Raw genomic sequence first — 19446 nt, 5'->3', positions numbered from 1 at the left:
GGTCTTTATGCCTCCACATACAACCTGGGTGGGACACAGAGCGGCACATGGAGAACAGAAGATAACATTTTTTTTTATTGCTCTTGCAGGGCCTGAACAATTAGTAGTTTTATACTCTGGGGGTTTCCAGTATTTGTCTATTCTGGAGGTCTCCAGTATTAGTAGCTTTATGCTCTTGGGGTCACCAGTATGTGTCTGGCCTGGGGAGTCTTCAGTATTAGTAGTTTTATGCTCTGGGGGTCTCCAGTATTATTAGCTTTATGCTCTGGGGGTCTCCAGTATTATTAGCGTTATGCTCTGGGGTCTCCAGTATCAGCAGCTTTATGCTCGGATGTCTTCAGTATTATTAGCGTTATGCTCTGGGGTCTCCAGTATCAGCAGCTTTATGCTCGGATGTCTTCAGTATTAGTAGCTTTATGCTCTGGGGGTCACCTGCATGTGTCTGGCCTAGGGGGTATTCAGTATTAGTAGTTTTATGCTCTGGGGGTCTCCAGTATTATTAGCTTTATGCTCTGGGGGTCTCCAGTATTATTAGCGTTATGCTCTGGGGTCTCCAGTAGTAGCTTTATGCTCTTGGGGTCACCAGTATGTGTCTGGCCTGGGGGGTATTCAGTATTAGTAGTTTCATGCTCTGGGGGTCTCCAGTATCAGCAGCTTTATGCTCTCGGGGTCTCCAGTATTAGCTTTATGCTCTGGGGGTCTCCAGTATTATTAGCGTTATGCTCTGGGGTCTCCAGTATCAGCAGCTTTATGCTCGGATGTCTTCAGTATTAGTAGCTTTATGCTCTGGGGGTCACCAGCATGTGTCTGGCCTAGGGGGTATTCAGTATTAGTAGTTTTATGCTCTGGGGGTCTCCAGTATTATTAGCTTTATGCTCTGGGGGTCTCCAGTATTATTAGCATTATGCTCTGGGGTCTCCAGTAGTAGCTTTATGCTCTGGGGGTCACCAGTATGTGTCTGGCCTGGGGGGTATTCAGTATTAGTAGTTTCATGCTCTGGGGGTCTCCAGTATCAGCAGCTTTATGCTCTCAGGGTCTGCAGTATTAGCTTTATGCTCTTGGGGTCACCAGTATGTGTCTGTCCTGGTGGGGTCTCCAGTATTTGCCTGCTCTGGGGAACTCTCCATTATTATTGTTGTCTGCTCTGGGTCTGGACAATTATTGTTTGCTCTAAATGCAGTATTTGGCTGCTGGAATGGTATTTAGATTGTGGGGTGGCATTTTGTGCTGTACTGTGGTTGTTGGTGTATCTAGGGTGCTGGTTACTGATGCAGCCCCTTAAAGTTGCTCACCCCTGGCCTTAATCCTTAGATTAGCAGTAGAAAATACATTTGAAGAAAATTGCATAATTTTATTTAATTATAGTTTTTTATTTATTATAGGTCAATAGTATCGGACTCACAGCCTTCGTTTAATTCAGATTTAGAAACGGGATCTGCAGGTTTTCCTATAGTTGTATATTGTAAGCTCCACTTCTATAGAATAGACCTCCATGATATGAGTTACATTCAACGCTGCAGTAAAGTCTAAAAAGTCAATCCTAAAGACCTAAAGGTGTATACTCTATAGCAGCAGTTCTAGAAAGGTTACAACTGTGTCTCTGAAACTCATGTAAAAACCCCCAATTCTGTGTTTACTAGCCTGTGGTTTTCCTATAGAAGTCAACCACATCATAAGCTAAAGCAGATTTGTAACATATGTCTGATGCAGTAAAGATGTGCCGCACAATGGCCACAAATCTATCCAAGATGTGAGCTGCATGTAACAACTGAGCCGACATAGACCAAGTGTGCACAACCTGCAGTCAGGGGGCCACGTGCCGGCTAGCCCCCCCCCCCCATGTCATAAGGCTGGCACTAATGTGGAGGTAGTGGGCACAGAGTGTCTTAAATTACTTTACTTGTTCACAATGGTAATAGTCCCATATGGACCATAGCAAAACCCAGTCTAGGTCTGTCCAGACACTGAACCTGCAGGATTCAGAAGAGAAGTCTTGCAGTGTGAGAGTATAAAATGTACAATTATTTTGAACTAGGGGAACATTGAACATATGATTATCAATACAGATAACACCAAATATTTATACGTTACTAAAAAGTATATTGAAATTTAATTTACTATGAAGCTTACACACAATAATGTACAATATATGTACATTAACTAATGCATTTATGCAGTATAGTACCTGATCTATTGCCCACAGATCTACGTGATACTGACAGTGTCGGACCGGTGATATTCTTTATGGCAGATGAGGAAACCTCATAAGAAAATGTATACAAAATCAATAAAATAGTTGAGTCTTGAGGCAGAAGCTGATACACTAAGTATATACAGGATATACCTTGTATCTATATAGGAATTACTTATGGAAACGATCAGTTCCTGGTCCACTTTGCATTGTCTTGTTACATTATATACATATACATCTGTTACGGGGTTAAGCACAGAGTCATATGTGACATTTTTCTGCTTTTCTCACCTGTTTTAGCTTGTTCTGTATAAGACTATTACAATCCCCCCAGGTACAGGAACAAGATAGATTGAGGACAATGAGTGGGATTGTTGTGACCTCGCTCCTGCCTTAAGATTTCATCTCTATCAAGTAAGGTTTTTTATAAGGTTCTTCGCTCGTGATTTAAGAAATATACTGAAAGAAAATGCAAACATTTGTTATCAGATCTGGAGCTGTTAAGGTCTCCACAGATGGTCAGTGATGCCTAGAGCGCCACTTTCTTGTTTGTTTCTACATGTGGCTTGAGGATTGATGATTGTTATCAATGATTGACTTATAGCCGCCTAGAAATGAGATTTTATTAGTCGCCTGAAGTGGAAGAACCTTATAAAACTTGATGATTTCTACTAAATATACAGCGCCATAGCTGCCCACAGGTTGTGTGAGGTACTGCAGCTCAGACCCATTCACTTGGATGCAGGAATCTGAATCTGTACACAATGATCAGTGAAAGTCATACTCCAAGTATATTTAGTCTTTATTTAAGTGCTTACTGCAAAAATTCATCTCTGCCTTTGTATCCTTGATCTATGTCTGGCCTTACTCATCCCCATCATTTTATTGAGACCAATCATATAATGTAGGGGGACAAAATTGGGCAAATCACATTTCAAGTCTTGATCGGTGTTTCAGCTGCTTTCTTCCCATTAAGAACATTTGCATGTTTGCTTTGCTGAGCATTGTAAAATGTAATCTGTGTTAGATATTGTCCCTAGAGATCTGTGTAACCATTCCTTTATGCTTGCTTTATATCAGAGTGCTCGGATGTAGATGGATTCAGAGTGCTCTGGTGTGTGTGCTCTCTTTAGTGAGCACAACCCTTTGCCCTTGTAACTTGTTGTACTATTCATATTGGTAAAGAATAGTGGAAAGGTTGTGCAGCAGTATAGTCAAGAAATCTCACACACCAGTGCTCATTAGTGCTGTAAGTCCAGCTACCATCCTGGAATATAGACAACACACACAAAGTATTGTTACACAAATCTCCAGGGACAATATATAACACTGTCTGCAGCTTTGTACAGTCATAACTGCTGACAAATTCCCTTAAATGTAAAAATATTTATCAACAGATTTCAGGAAGTTTCCCTGAAAATGACATATTACACAGTGTCCAAAATCAATTACAATATGTGATCTGCAAAGTCCTCTTCCTGGGAGTACATTCTCAGTTTGATGAACAGCACAGACCTTAATATGTCTGTATAGCATACCAAGGCAGTCTATTGTATGGCAGATAGGGCTTCCAGTGAAATACAGAGATAGGTACTTAAAGGGGTTGGCCACTTTACATCATGTTTTTTGTAATGTGTGTATAAGTGTGGAGGGCAGGGTATTAGGTAATTTACCAATATACATCTATTAATAGTTCTGCTCCGCTTTCTTAATATGTGAAGTGAGGCCTCCTAGTCTTTTACCTCATCAGCCAGACATTCCTGACCATAAAATGGCCGTGGTCCATGTGCAATCGCCTGTTAGAGATAACATGCATTTGCAGCTATTTTATGGACAGGAATGTCTGGCCCCCCACACATAATATAAAAAAACATGAGGTAAAGTGGCCAATCCCTTTAACTTTTTGATGACTACAGGATGTTGTTACTGTGGTGGTATTAACCTGGCAACAGACATGAAAGCATTTTAGATAGATCCATCAATAATCAGATTACTTTAGGGTTGGGGAGACTCTTAGACACATGCAGTCATTAGGAGGATACAAGACTGGAACTTTTTTGGGCTGATCCTTTATTTCACATGGATCACTAGATGGGTATCACAATTGTTTTAAATTAACAGGAATATCAATGGAGGAATCTGACAAGTGTGAACAAATAAAAATTGCCTCTTACAGTAGGTCAGTGTCATGTGCAAGAACCAAAGAGACTCTGTTTTGGGTAAGTATTTAGCCTGGAAAATAACTGTTCATACACAGCTGAGTATTTTCCATGAGACAGTGCATCCAATGGTATATAGCATACTATAAGCATTAAAGGGGATGTACAAAGTTAGGCTTCATGCACTAGACCATCTCTGCTCACCCAGGACGAAGCACAACGTTGGGTGGAGAAGGGAGAGGGGAGTGGCGTGGTCACGGTATGGTGAGACACTTAGTACTCATAGACCTTAATGAGGGTCGTGCTGTGGCCAAATAACAGACCGCTATATGGTTGTGTGTATGGAGCCTTATATTGTTATCCCCTATCCACAGGAAAGGAAATAGTAATATGATTGGTGGGGAATCCTGAATGATAATTAGCTTACACTAGAAGTCGAGTATATGTTCTACTGCTCCATTCACAGTCTAGAGGAGTGTTAGAAATTGTCAAGCGCAGGTTTTGGCTATCTCTTGCACTCTTAGATCTATTGCTTGCATCAAATTTGTATTATGTGCTTGCTAGAACGCCTGGCCCGAACACTCATAAATCAGTACTGACACACTGAGTTCTGCTTGTGGGCAATAGGCCTTTTAGACAGAAAATATGAGTCCCAGAGATAACCAAGGGTTGTGCTCAGCAATCTCTGACACTATCAAAGTATTAAATGGAGTGGCAGAATGCAAGCTTGACCTAAATTTGTAAAATCATGACCCCCTATTCTCGTGGGGGTCTCAGTGGATAGGGAATAACAATCTCTTGGTACATCCCCTTTAAGGCATAACATGAACTAACAAATAGGAATGTTGCAGTGAATCAGTCTAAGGAGACATTTCCAGCAGACTTCATTGAACACAACCCATCTTATTGTTTAAATACATGCTCTCACTGGTTTAATACTAAGTACAGCTTTATCAAAACATAATTACCGCATAATAGTAATAGCAATAAAAAAAAAGGAAAGCTACAACAACAGAAGTTTCAAGTACTAGTAACCCAATACTTATGGGTCCAGGGCCAATGAGAATTGACCAAAATGAATGGAATTTTGTAAGATCAATTACAAAACTCTTATTCTTAGTAAGTGTGCTGATCACAGAACAGCAGAATAGATACAAGTCCATATATTACAAGATCAGCGGAGGATGAGCCCCGCTGTTATCCAGGCCGCCACCTTCATCAATAACCATCATCGTCATCCAGCTCACAGCCGTAATCTGAAAAAAAGGAGACAAGACGTTACACTTAATGTGCTGCTGTATCGTGTAGTGATCACAGTGCTGCCTGGTTAATCATGGGATTTATGTTCACATTATTTCTTGGCATGTGATAAACACAACATACAGACAAAATCACGGTAGTGCTTGTTTAACCCCTTCATGACTGGTTATACGCCTAATAGAACATACACAACTCATGAGAGTGGCCCACTTCAAAACAGGTTCAGCTTCTGAAATTGGGAACCTAGAAACACAGTTCTGGCATCATATTAAAGAGGAGAATCTCCCCTTTATTATGGCATCAGGTGTTTGTAGATGCCACAGAACTGGACATATCTACTGTGAAAGTTGAAGTAAAAAATGTAAATTTAAATACACCCAGCATAAGAAAGTAGCTTTTTTTAGCATATTGTAAATTCTCGAGGATTCCTATATGTAAGTATATTTCTGTAGTAGGATAGTTTTTTATGTACCATAATAAAACTTGTATTTTGGAGAAACCTTAGGCCATACATAGAAAATAAAAGGCTCCTCAATATATGTAACACCAGAGATCTCTTCCCGAGCTTTAGGTTTCCTTGAGAAAGAGCACGTTACTGCTGTGGACAAAGGACGTGGCTGTTCACAAGAAGTGTTACTGCCAAGAAGATTCAACGTATTGCTACACGTGTACATCTTTTGGCTTTATGCAGGGCTGGTTTTGACGATGGCTTAAGAAAACATACATATGAATACACTATACAATGCGATTTCATAAGCTGAGGTTTTTCCTGTAAACCATCCTTTAGCTCTTTCTCAACTATTTACTATCTAATAATGACCTATTCACTCAAGTTCATTCACAAAACGTTGTAGTACAGAGCTCAGGAGTCATAACACGTATAAATGCCGAGCAGGCGAGGCCGCAAGCTACTACAGGATAGCGCCGGCTGTCAAAGAAGAGATATTCTTGTCCTCCCAGTCTTTCCCCTAATCTCCGTTCCGCTCTCCCATTCTTTGTAATTAAAATGTGATCACTACTAACCTAAGTATTCGTCCCCCTGTTTCTCTTCCCCTCTCCTTCCCTCTAGCCTTGCGCTTAGTAGCATTTAGTACGGCAGCTCAGCCTCACTGGTCCTGCAGTTAAGCAGCCTGCTACCTCGGGCCATGTAGCCCCACTTACTATTGTCACATTTTATCCACTCATTCATGAGAATAGGTTCATTTTACCGTAACTTAATCTTCTGACTATTATAATCAAACCACCACCTTAGGTCCCCATATATTATGGTCAGGGCCCGCGCCGGCACCCTGCATTACCGGATGAATCTTCGTCCCTGGCAGCCTGGAGGGGGGCTGTATACAGGCAGTCGCCAGGTTACGTACAAGATAGGTTTGTTCTTAAGTTGAATTTGTATGTAAGTCGAAACTGTATATTTTCTAATTGTAGTTCTAGACAATTTTTATTTTTTTTTGCCCCAGTGACAATTGGAGTTTAAACATTTTTTGCTGTAATGGGACCGAGGATTATCAATAAAGCTTCATTACAGACACCTCACAGCTGATTATTAAAGTCTGGGACTATAGTAAAGCATCCAGGGACTTCACCAGAGGTCACAGTGGGCAGAGGGGTCCGTCTGTAACTATGGATCGTCTGTAAGTTGGGTGTCCTTAAGTAGGGGACCACCTGTATAATGAATCCATGTGGGTGAAGGAGATGTAGATAATGTAACCTGTGAGAGTCTGTATAATACAGGCAGTCCCTGGGTTACGTACAAGATCGGTTCTGTAGGTTTGTTCTTAAGTTGAATTTGTATGCAAGTCGGAACTGCATACTTTATCATTGTAACCCCAGCCATATATTGCTTTGGTCTCTGTGACAACTGGATTTTTAAAACTTTGGGTTGTCATATGAACAAGGAATAACAATAAACCTTAATTACAGACCCCCGTGATAATTGTTATAGCTGATCATTGCAGCCTAGGCCTAAAGTACAGTAAATTACCAACATCCAGAGGTCTGTTTGTAACTAGGAGTCGTCTGTAAGTCGGGTGTTCTTAAGTAGGGGATTTCACTGTATAACCCATGATGAGGCTGTATATAATATAATCTACGTGGAGGCTATATATAATATAACCTGTAAGGGGTCTGTATATAAATAACCTGTAAGGGGTTTGTATATAATATAAACTATGAGGAGGCTGCATATAATATAACCTGTGAGAACTACACATAAAATAACCATGATAGGACTGTTTGGTATAATAAACTAGCAAATATTTTAGGGAACAGGAGACTTTTACTTTCTGAATTTTTAATGCTGCCTTGTGTGTTCAGTGCAAAGTCACCCACTGAGGCTCTGTCGCCCTGGTGCCTACTGAAACCTGGAGCCAGACCTGATTTGGTGCTGCAAATTTTTTCCTTAAAAACATTTTGTAATTCATTAGCAACTTTGTAGTTTGTGTTTTTATCAGATTCTATTTATTACATCATTATTTTATGATGTACAGGCGGTCCCCTACTTAAGAACACTCGACTTACATACGACCCATAGTTACAAACGGACCTCTGGATATTGGTAATTTATTGTACTTTAGTCCCAGGCTACAATGATCATCTGTAACAGTTATCAAATGTGTCTGTAATGAAGCCTTAGTGTTAATATTGATTCTTATGACAACCCAACATTTTTAAAATCCAATTGTCACAGAGACCAAAAAAGTTCTGGCTGGAGCTACAATGATAAAATATACAGTTCCGACTTACATACAAACTCAACTTAAGAACAAACCTACAGACCCTATCTTGTATGTAACCCGGGGAATGCCTGTATTTTGCATATAAGCATTGATTTATGTATTCAAACATCTTTAGTAATATATTCAAGCATCAACTATAGTGACATATACTAATTCATTTTATTTTGATTTTTGATCGATACTTATATTCTCACATTGATTGTAAAATTAAATTATTTATTATTCCTGCATCATCTATAGTGACACATGCCAATTAATTGTGACCTCACCAATTCTTCTATTTTGTCCATTTATATGTTTAGAACGGTTTATATCATTTATCTATAAATTATTATTCATTCATATAAATTTTATAGTTTAATATTATAACTCTTTTTAGGTATGTACCGTTAACAATAGATTACCTACGAACTATTTGAAGTAATTGCAAATATTTTTTATGTATTTTTTTTATGATTCCACCTTTGTTTTATAGCAATTTCTGATGAAGACGCAGGACTGGCATCGAAACATATTGTCCAGAATTTTTAACTATTAATAAAAAAGCCTGAACTACAAGCTATTCTCGGTACATCTGTACTCACCTGGAAGTGTGCTCTATACCCTGTATTGCTCGTACAACTAATTTTTATGTTTGTGTGAACTCCATGCCCTTTAACCAGGGTTGTCGCTGCATATAACAGGTGATTAGCAGTGGAGTTGGTAACCAATCACCTTTTTCTATTTGGAATTTCCTCACAAAAATCTTTATCTGTCTCCTGTACACAAGGGCTGCCCACTGTAATTTACTGTAGTTTACTTCATATAGTAAATATGACTGAGGTGTGAGACAACAGATCCTGGCTATATGGTAGCATGCATCTGTACCCACCATTGCCTCCCAACAGCTGAAGTGCACTGACGCAATGCTCATCATCTTCCTCCTCTTCTTCCTCCACATCTTCCTCGTGGTTATATGTGACAGGTCCGCTCTCCACCACTACAGACTGGCTTTCCACAGGGGTACTGGATTCCTATGATATGAAGGACAACAAGAAAGACATATGTTGTACCATTAATGTGACCTCTTACCCCCGAGTTAGACATTCAGGAAGGCATTCTAGCACCACCAGAATATCTGCTCCTGGCCGATACCCCAATGTACATACATAAAATAATGTAGTGATCACAGTAACAATGCGCAGACTCCATTATAAGGCCCCTGATGTACCATTCCCAACAGTCTGTGGATCGGAACCATTACTGCTAGTGATGGCTGGTGGAGTGATGAGGATAATCTCCAGCATTAGATACAATACAAGGTTATGGGCAGTAAATAATCAGGATTTATGGGAGGTTTTCTAGATCTTGGCGCAATATCAATTGCTGTACAAACCCAAACGCACACAGTATTGTGCTTAGTACTTTGATTTACTGTATTTGGTCATCTACTTAAAGTCACAAAAATTGGAGTCAGCAGAATTCGCACAAAATGTATTATATATCACATGAAGCGTGATAATTCTGACACATCTAAGTCTAAACCAAGTCCAGAGATGTCCTACTAGAATGACTTCATAAAATTGGTATTTCTTCCCAAGCAAACCATGTGTCATTTATCTTCCACTTTTTAGAGATATCTTGTCACAAGCTTTTACCCCACTAAGCTACCAGCGTCCTCAGGTAGGATATGAAATGTGCTTTCTAGAATGATCTTTTTTTTATCTTTTATGTGAAATTTCACTCATTTAAATATAAAATATATTTTCCAGTGATTTGAAAATAAGCAGAACAGAGTCACATTTTGCCAGAGATTAGTCAAGCTCAGAGACTGGAGGACAAGGGTCACTTTAGTTTTACCTGCTGTAAAGAAAGATAAATGTCTAAAGGTTCTGGTATCATATTAAAGAGCAGAATCTCATCTTTTAAACCACATTGGGCATGTGGTTCTTTGATCTATTATAAGTACTATAGAAAGCAATATATCATTGTCTAAAGTGACACTCATGCTGTAGCCTCTCAGCCCGACTCTTTTTCTGGGGTAAAAGCTGGTGACCAATTCCCTTTAAAAAATGGGATGATGGAAGTAAAAATGAAAACGGTCATAAAGGTTTTTCAAAAAGAAGACTGAAGATTTGCAAAAAAAAAATAGCCTGGCAGGACTCTGGACTAGAAGACTGGATAAATTCACAGTACTGAGAATCCAGTCACTTTATGCAAATAAGCAAATGATTAAAAAACTAAAGATGGAGCAGCACTGTAGTGCCAAGGTTTAATACCCTCTGTGTAGGGAGCAAGCTTCAAAATCTGACTGTCAGGTAAGTATGGTAGATCCAATAAGTAAGATGGAAGCAGCACTCCTGGAAGAGTTGATATTTATTCACCCAAAGTGCAGGTGGGACGCTTCAGCCCCCAAAAATCGCTCCGTTGAGGAGCGGAAACGTCCCACCTGCACTTTGGGTGAATAAATATCAACTCTTCCAGGAGTGCTGCTTCCATCTTACTTATTGCTGCAAATAAGCAGTGTCCTAGAAAGTCTCTTCAAAATGCGGGCAAAAAGAGAGGTCTTAATATACAGGATAAAAAAAAATGAATAAAGGAATAAATATAGACAAATATTCCTCTAGACCAGTCACTTAGAGGTACAGGGGCATCTGCGTCCCAGATAATCTCAGACATTGGTAATGACATAGAGGCTACATTTACTGTTATGGACACTGTGTACACCTGGTAAGGGGAAATGGCTTCACAGTAAAGGTGTGTGTCTGAAAATGCCACACTTTGTGCTAAAAAATTGCCAACATTTTGATGCATACTTTGACGTAAAAACAGCCAGATTCATCATCTGGAATAAGCCTCCGATCATTTAGGGGTGTCTAATGACTAGACCACTGCTGATCTTGCATTATAATATATAATTGTCAGTTGATATGGATGATATTTGCAGGGCTGGACAATCATCTTATATATATGGGAGAGTCCTGACCCTCCTCTCATATATGGGCATGTAAATATGAGGGTAAACAGGACTGGACAAGTTGAAGCTTATTCCCCTCTCCCTACTGAGAGTTTTTGGCTTACTGCTATGTAGGGAGCAAGGCCAACCCATACAGGACTCAATTTTTTTTAATAACTGCTACAAACGTATTCTGTTCCACTAGAATGCAATATTCTACCAAAAAAAACCTTTATTTCACAAATTCCCAACTTTTCATATTCACTTACAACCTATCAGTACAGAGCCCCATGTTCAATATCACTCTGTATGTATGAGGCCTAGGAACAATCTGTAAAATTTTATAAAACAATTCATTTTAATAACAGACAGCCAAAGGGTATTTAATATTTTACATGGGATGACTTCACTTCTATGCATTAAATGTCACTCTCGCTGCAAGCATCTGTCACTGGAAGGCGGCATTGTGGGTCTGTTCTGCGCTGGCAGACTAATCAAACAGCGGGTACTCCTTATGATTGACCCGAGACTGGCATATGTGTGTCTGTACGTGAAAGCCTTCTCCATGGGGGAAGACTATCTCAGGCTCTGCTGAGTCTGTATGTGTAGTCATCTGCTGACAGATATTGCCGTTACCCCACAGTACAGGTTCTCAATGGCTTTGTATAAAAGCAATCTACACCCAGATAACCCGTCTTCTAGTAGGACTCTGAACAAGACTTCAGACGCTGACCTTTATTGTAATAACGTGCGGTCTGACAGTTACCTGATCCAGCGCTGCCTTCTTAGGTGGTTGCGTAGAAACCAAAGGCCTTAATCTGAAAGACAAAATAGAAAGTGATGAGCGGCGCTCCTCGCCATTAATAGAAGATGAAGGGAGGAGCGGGGCCTGACAAGGTCTGTATACAGCAGTGATTATGGGAAGGCAACAAACAATGTCCACAATGCAGAAAAAGATCAAAACGACAATAACAGATAAAACAAGGCACTAGTTCTTATGTTCCATTATAGGAGCAGAATAATTTATGAGTAATGGACACAAACCGTGCTTAAAGGAAACCTACCACTTGTAGTGGCAGGTTTCCGATGAAAATACCGGGCACCAGCTCAGGGTGAGCTGGTGCCGGAGCTTATTTTAGTTAGTGTTTTAAACCGCGGTATCGCGGTTTAAAACACTTTTTAAACGTTATAGCCGGCGCAGGCAGGTACGCGCTCGGCGCTTACCGTGCACGCGGCTACATAGGAAGTGAATGAGAGCCGCGTGCACGGTAAGCGCCGAGCGCGTACCTGCCTGCGCCGGCTATAACGTTTAAAAAGTGTTTTAAACCGCGATACCGCGGTTTAAAACACTAACTAAAATAAGCTCCGGCACCAGCTCACCCTGAGCTGGTGCCCGGTATTTTCATCGGAAACCTGCCACTACAAGTGGTAGGTTTCCTTTAAAAGCCTTCCATTGGATTTCTGTTGGGTTGTCTATATGGGTTGTATCGGATGGAAAATGTCACAAGCCTTACGAGTAGCAGCAGTCATTGTATATAAGTAACGCAGAACTTTTCAGAATCTGGCGCACCCTTGGGCTATCCACATTCAAATCCAACATGATTTCCAAGTAAGAGATCAGAGGATGACCCGCAAAATTCTGTGGCAGATACATATGTGTTTTAGCTTCATCATCTGGGTGCTAGCATAAAAGATATTAAGGGCTGTTGACCCTTTTTTTTTTTTTAGGATTTCCACTGTGTTACGTATGGATAAGGTAAAATTTGACATGTGTAAATTGAACCAAAAAAGTACCATATAGGAGTACCATATAGGAGTACACAGAAAGATCAGTGGGCACCCTCTATGACAGTGATGGCAAACCTTTTAGCGACCTAGTGCCCAAACTGCGAACCCGAATCCCTTTCATTTATCGCGAGGTGCCAACCAAAAATTAAGGCAGTATCTTATTGCTCCCTGTTCAGTCATACTGGCCTCATGAGGACACCAACACAGTAGAAAGGAGGGAAAATTTGCATCATTGTAGCTTCTTTCCAGTGTCCCTCTCTACACAGAATCATGGGGCCAACAGGTGGTCCTCCAAAGATAATTAGGTCCTGTCTACACATTCCTCGGGCCCAGGTGATCACAGAAAGAGCTTGGAATGCCGCCTGTGCCATTGGTTTCGCCACCACTGCTCTATGATATTTAAGACCCTCCACTCAAGCTCATATTAAACGCTAAACTAGGAACAGGACTGGTGCATACAATGATCCTGGAGATATGTCTATATAGTTGTTACTTGCCAGCTTCATATTAAAGGTCACAATCTAAGAGCATGGACACCTCGTGCAAATTTCAGTAACAAGATATGACAAGAGGTGTACTGTAGATCACAGAAATAATTAAAGCCACCAGTCATGTTAAATGAGCAAAATAAAATGTGTGACACAACATGCTTACAGAGCATCAAGTGATGTAACTGGTTTGATTTTAAATGGGTTTTCCAGGTGCATATGTTTGTTCTTAACAACAAATAATATATATATTTTTTTTACAGAGCTTCAAATCCTGTGCATAAACATATAGCATACACAAATTGTCCATCCACATCCGCCACTAGGGGGCATTTAAAAGCCAACTGCATACTATTTAAACAAACTGCCCCAAGCAGCAAATAAACTGTGACACATCTAACATTAAATTTGTCCGGAATGATTAAATTTGAGGATTGCAGAAGCAGATGTTGTAAAAGAACAATGGATCTTTATATACAGAAGCAATAGCGAACATTCCCAATACAGCCCGATTACTGGCTTCAGCTGTACACCACCACCCAGCTTTACTACTAAGAAATCTTATTAGGCCCAGTGACGAGAGATATTGGCACATTAGAGGAACAATGAAAGGATTGAAATGGCATTGGAACTACAAACTAGTAGACACAACAACAGCCTATGATACACTATAGAGGAATATATGGTATATAATAATTTACTGATGCGATGTAAGTTACATGGAAGAGTTTCCTGTTATCTTGATATAACAGTCTTGTTATCTTGATGAATATGTATATTCCTTCAGGATTTTACCAACAAAAGGCATTATTTATTGCTTAATAAGTATATCAATAGAAGAATATATCTGGCGGGTACAGTCCCAATGCTACCACTGACAGCTCAATACGCAAGTCGGGATGAGGTACAAGGGCAAGTGTGATCGCGGTAGAACCTTCCAGCGGTGCTCTGTCAGTGTGTGCGAGAGAGTATCCATATGCAGTAACAGAGAAAGATGACGGCCCTCACCGGTTCCAACAGTAGGAAAAACGTCCTTTACAAAGTTAAAGTGCTGGTGTCTGTCTGTTTACCCCCCTGCATGCTCATCCCCCAATAAAGGACGTATTTCCTACCTTTGGAACCGGTGAGTGCTGTCATCTTTCTCTGTTACTGCTTAATAAGTATATATTTGTGGTTTTCCAGCCACTTGACAGGTTTGTCATCCCTTAAAGGCGTCACCTAACAAGAACAAAGCTCAACCTGGTTTTCCCCATGTTCTGACCTTCCAGCGAGTGATCAGCCATATGGAACGTTATCTTTGTGGCTGCCATGACTACATGTGCTGTACCTATCAGCCATGCAGAGCCGGCCGCGCTGTTCTGTTCCAGGTCATTCCTCAGAGTGATGGAGGACGGTGCGTCACCACTGAACAGGGCGATAGGCAGCTCCTTTCACTCTCCAGCCCATGCTAATTTTCTTTTATATGATTATTCTAAAAGAATGAAGGAGGAGAAAAATGGAAAAGAGGGAGGAAGGAAAAGACTAACCGATCTGCTTAACAAAAGAAAACTTTGAAAGAGGGCAATGAGTGCTATAATTTGGAAGTGATTATGGAGAATGAAGCAGGTTGTGACAAGGCCCCTGAACAATGGATTCAAAGGCTTTGGGAATCGCTCAACATTTTTTTCTCTGTCAATGTGTCCATTGTAATAGAAATATACTATTAACAATGATATAACCTCAATTACACCGTCATCTCCGAACAGAGGTTTCCCCAGCACATTCTTATACACTTGCAGGTAACAAGACTATAGGGGATTTTATACAATTTTTATTTTTACCATTACTGTATATACTTGAGTAGAAGCAAAGTTTTTCAATATGGCGCAGACTCTCTTATTCTTCATTGTCCTTAACTGGTTGGTGAAGAAGATCTGCCATGATGTCTAATACAGACCAAAAATGTAGTCTTGTCCCTCTTTTTCACTTATTCAGGCAGTAGTTGCTGTATCCAATCCAATAGATTGTATGGAATGTACTGGCTTAAATAAAGCACTGGGCAGGAGACAGAAAACTTACTATTAGCTCCAGCAGCCTTGGTTTACTAGTGTGTCTGCTCCTATCCACTTACTTCTATGCCCACATGTGGTGTTATACGTCAGTGCCCCTTAGTAGAACACTCTACATTCACTTGAGATTGCAGGGTGAATGTCAGCTGCCAAATGCTGTACAATACTGTATAATTGTAGTTTATGAATTCTCGACACGTAGTATGGATTTGTTTCTCATGTCTATTTTCTACAGCGAAAACAATCCAGATTTTCATTAATTCAATTAAGACATGAAAAATCCAGATTTAAATCTGCATGTATTCAGTGTGGAAATTCTAATGCAGATCTTCATGACTTGGCCCCATGAAGTTCTGCATCCAGTACAGCGGCAGAGGGTGCTAAGAATGTATGTAACAAAGTTTTGTATCTCTTTCTCTTTTTTGTATTTTATATTACCGTACTTTCTTTCCAGCCACAAGAACAGCTTTTGCAGTGCCCCCTGCTTGTTCAGTGTCTAGAGTCCGAAATACAGGATCGTTTCAGTGGAAGCCACTGTTTTCCATGCAGCATTGAATGAATATACCCTAGTGCAGTGATGGCAAACCTTTTAGAGACAGAGTGCCCAAACTACAACAAAGACCCACTTATTTATCGCAAAGTGCCAACACAGAAATTTAATTTGTGATTTATACTCCCTTTTTTGTCACAGCTTTCATTAATACCAGCCACCTGAGGACACCAATAAAGCAGGAGATAGTCCCAGGTACAGCTGATACATTAAAATAGCTCTGTGCACAGCAAGTCATGGGTTGTCTGAGACTGCAGGAAGATACCTGGAGTCATCTCTGGTGATGGCCTGAGTGCCCACAGAAAGGGCTCTGAGTGCCACCTCTGGCACCAGTGCCATAGGTTAGCCATCACTGCCCTAGTGTAAACCGGGGTACCTAATTTTACCACAAAAAAACTGGAAAAAAAACTATAAGCCTACGGTGGGAAATGTATTGGACATAGCCTTCACCCAGTATATAGCTATTCAACCCCCTTCCAGCCCATGTCCCCTAGTAAACAGCGCCCTCCCCCCCCCCCCCAGTAAATAGCCAGCCAGCCCCTCCCCCAGTAAATAGCTAGCCAGCCCATGCCCCTAGTGTATATCCTGCCAGCCCCTAGTATATAGTCAGCCAGCCCCTGCCCCCAGTATATAGCCAGCAAACCCCTATTTACAGCTTGTAGCCCGTCCCCCGAGTATATAGCCAGCCAGGCCCTGCCCCGAGTATATAGCCAGTCAGCCCATGCCCCCCGTATATAGCCATCAAGCCCCTGCCCCCCATTTATAGCCATCAAGCCCCTGCCCCCCATTTATAGCCAGCCAGCCCCTGCCCCCCATTTATAGCCAGCCAGCCCCTGCCCCCCATTTATAGCCAGCCAGCCCCTGCCCCCCATTTATAGCCAGCCCTTGTCCCCAGTATATAGCCAGCCAGCTCGTGCCCCCAGTATATAGTCCGCGTCATGGGGTGTGCGCAGCCAGCATACATGGACCTACCGAAAGAGAGTAGAGGATCTGCAGGAGGCGGCACAAAGATGAGTACTGAGGTTTTTTTTACTCAAATATAAGCCGAGTTTATGGGTTTTTCAAATACATTTTTGTGCTTAAAAACTCGGCTGCTATTCGAATATTTACAGTATGTAGTTTCCAAGTTTTATTTCAGATACATCTAGATCTAAAGCTGCTCAAAGAAGAACATGTGTCACACAACTGTACTACACTCAGGATGCCTGCAATAACTCCAGCGGTTATCACAGCTCCCTATAAAAATAATACTGTACAGGCTAAAAAAAATTCTATGTCTTATCTGTGCAATCCATAACATTGTGTATTTACTTGAGAGAAGTTATTATTTTGCAGACAGCACAAGATTCATGCTCTGTAAAGCATCTCTCATAAATAGACATGTGTATCAGAAATAGTTCATTGAGAAGCTATTTCACAGTCATTTCGTGAGGATTTTATGCTGTGATTATTGAACATGTGATCACTAGTGGATAACGCAAAGTGAATAGTTATGGATTGCTATTTACCTGCAAGTTTACAAATGGCCCAATAGTCATTTGATATAACAGGACTGTCCTGTAGGAAGTAATGTAGGATATACTGTAATACCGTATGTTCCTATTGTGCCCAGAACACCCATTATATAAAGTTTATATGCAGCAATGACTAATATGGCTATGCAAGGCCTTTACATGAGGTTATTGATGTGCTGCAAAGAAAATGTGGGCTCAACCTATTTTAGTAAAATTTACAGTGTGTGGCTCAATAGTGGATAATCCACAAAGGCATAAGTTTAACCCCTTAATTACCAGGCTTGAACTGGCGTAAATCAACACTTTTTGTCCTATTTCAATATTTGTTATCTAACATGTAAGGGTGGTGGTGCGATTAATTTTTGGAATACATTTTGTTATAAAATGCAGCCCCTTAAGGAGTAACTGTCATACAGCAAGTAGCAATTGTTAGGATAGGTCCCAATGCAGTATTCAACAGATGCTGAACATAACTAGTGTCATGGCAGTTCCTACGGCGGACGCAGACCTCTCTGTCCGGACACTTGATCCACTGCAAGATTTAGATAGCGCTGTACATATACAGTGATATGGTGTGATACTGAGGATGTAGGACCCCCACTAACGTGATACTGATGACCTTTCATAAGTTGTATGGAGAGTTGTTTCTCTCTTCTACTGGAAGGAAGTGTAGCCCCCCCAAATATGAAGCAGCCAATCAGATTCCAGCTTCCATTTGACCACCAGCATTACCTTTATATCAGAAGAAAGTTTCCCCAGACTAGGACAGTCAGTGTCTGTTGTTCTGCCGCCGGTCAGTCATGTATGTGATTAAATAATACAACGTGAGCTACTTTACCAGCTGGAAAATGAGTTTGGGAAAAAAAATATCATGCTGGGCCCCATAGCTATTCAAAATGAGCTCACCGCAGGCCCATATGCTCGGCATAATCACAGCCCTTTACAGCTATAAATGTCTGGGAAAGTACAAGAGATCGGGACAAGAATGGCATTCAATATCGCCAATTAAAATTCCATTTCAAAGTAGAGCTAAAAGCTTATCCAGAGATGAGCTCAGCTGTAAAATAGAATCACCCTAGGAAGATACTGAAGGCTGCGTCCACAGCTACACAAGTCTTTGTTAACATGAATAAAATAGAAAGTTATACATAAGGATCTCTTGTATCACTCTGTAAGCAGAGGCTTATCTCCCTGATAATCATGTATTCTGACTGGTAAGAACCAATTCACACAGCAGTGAGAGGTTCGGGAAACACCGACTTCCTTGACTTGGAAGGCTGGGAAATTCAGCCTGAATTTCAACTCACGAATGCACAAAATGACCAAGTTTTGCCCCATATTTGAACAGTTTTCACACGATTAAACTGAATACAAAACTTTTTAAGTGGATCAGCGCCCAATGTCGTTCTAATGGAACAGGTGACCGATTTGTTAAACACAGTTTTTCACGGTCTTATAGACCATTGTAGCTTATACAGGGATATATCAATATTCTGGGTGAAGTCACACGTTTGGTTTTTCAGATGCAGTTTTCAAAGCCAAAAGCAGGAGTGGGTCATAATGGGTAAGAACATATGATCAAGAGGTGCTACCCCTCCTCTTTTTTTCCCCTCCACTCTTGGATTGGACGACAAAAAAAAAAAAAACTGAAAAACTGAACGTGTGATCACACCCTCTGTGTTGCTTCTGTGAGTTTTCATGTGAAAGACAGCGGTTGGCACTTTTTCAGATGAACACAACTGCTGCACAACTTTTCAGGTGCAAGCAATGGCCAT

General features: G+C 40.7%; 1 protein-coding gene across 3 annotated transcripts in view; it reads right to left on the bottom strand.

Annotated features, from left to right (window-relative positions):
• Window positions 1-2975: 2975 nt before the first annotated feature.
• BRF1 (BRF1 general transcription factor IIIB subunit) overlaps window positions 2976-19446 on the bottom strand; it is a 216706-nt gene continuing 200235 nt past the window's right edge. For all 3 annotated transcript variants that reach the window (XM_072115866.1, XM_072115867.1, XM_072115868.1), the window contains exons 16-18: window positions 12050-12101; window positions 9220-9361; window positions 2976-5606 (exon numbers count right to left, since the gene is read on the bottom strand). In XM_072115866.1, the coding sequence (XP_071971967.1) occupies window positions 5569-5606; window positions 9220-9361; window positions 12050-12101 (232 nt within the window). In that variant the 3' untranslated portion in view covers window positions 2976-5568. The remainder of the gene's footprint in view (window positions 5607-9219; window positions 9362-12049; window positions 12102-19446) is intronic.

The sequence above is a fragment of the Engystomops pustulosus genome, chromosome 7 (genome assembly GCF_040894005.1).
Source record: "Engystomops pustulosus chromosome 7, aEngPut4.maternal, whole genome shotgun sequence".
NCBI lineage: Eukaryota > Metazoa > Chordata > Amphibia > Anura > Leptodactylidae > Engystomops > Engystomops pustulosus.
Note: the sequence above shows the minus strand (reverse complement) of the source record. Positions and strands in the feature narration are given on the sequence as shown.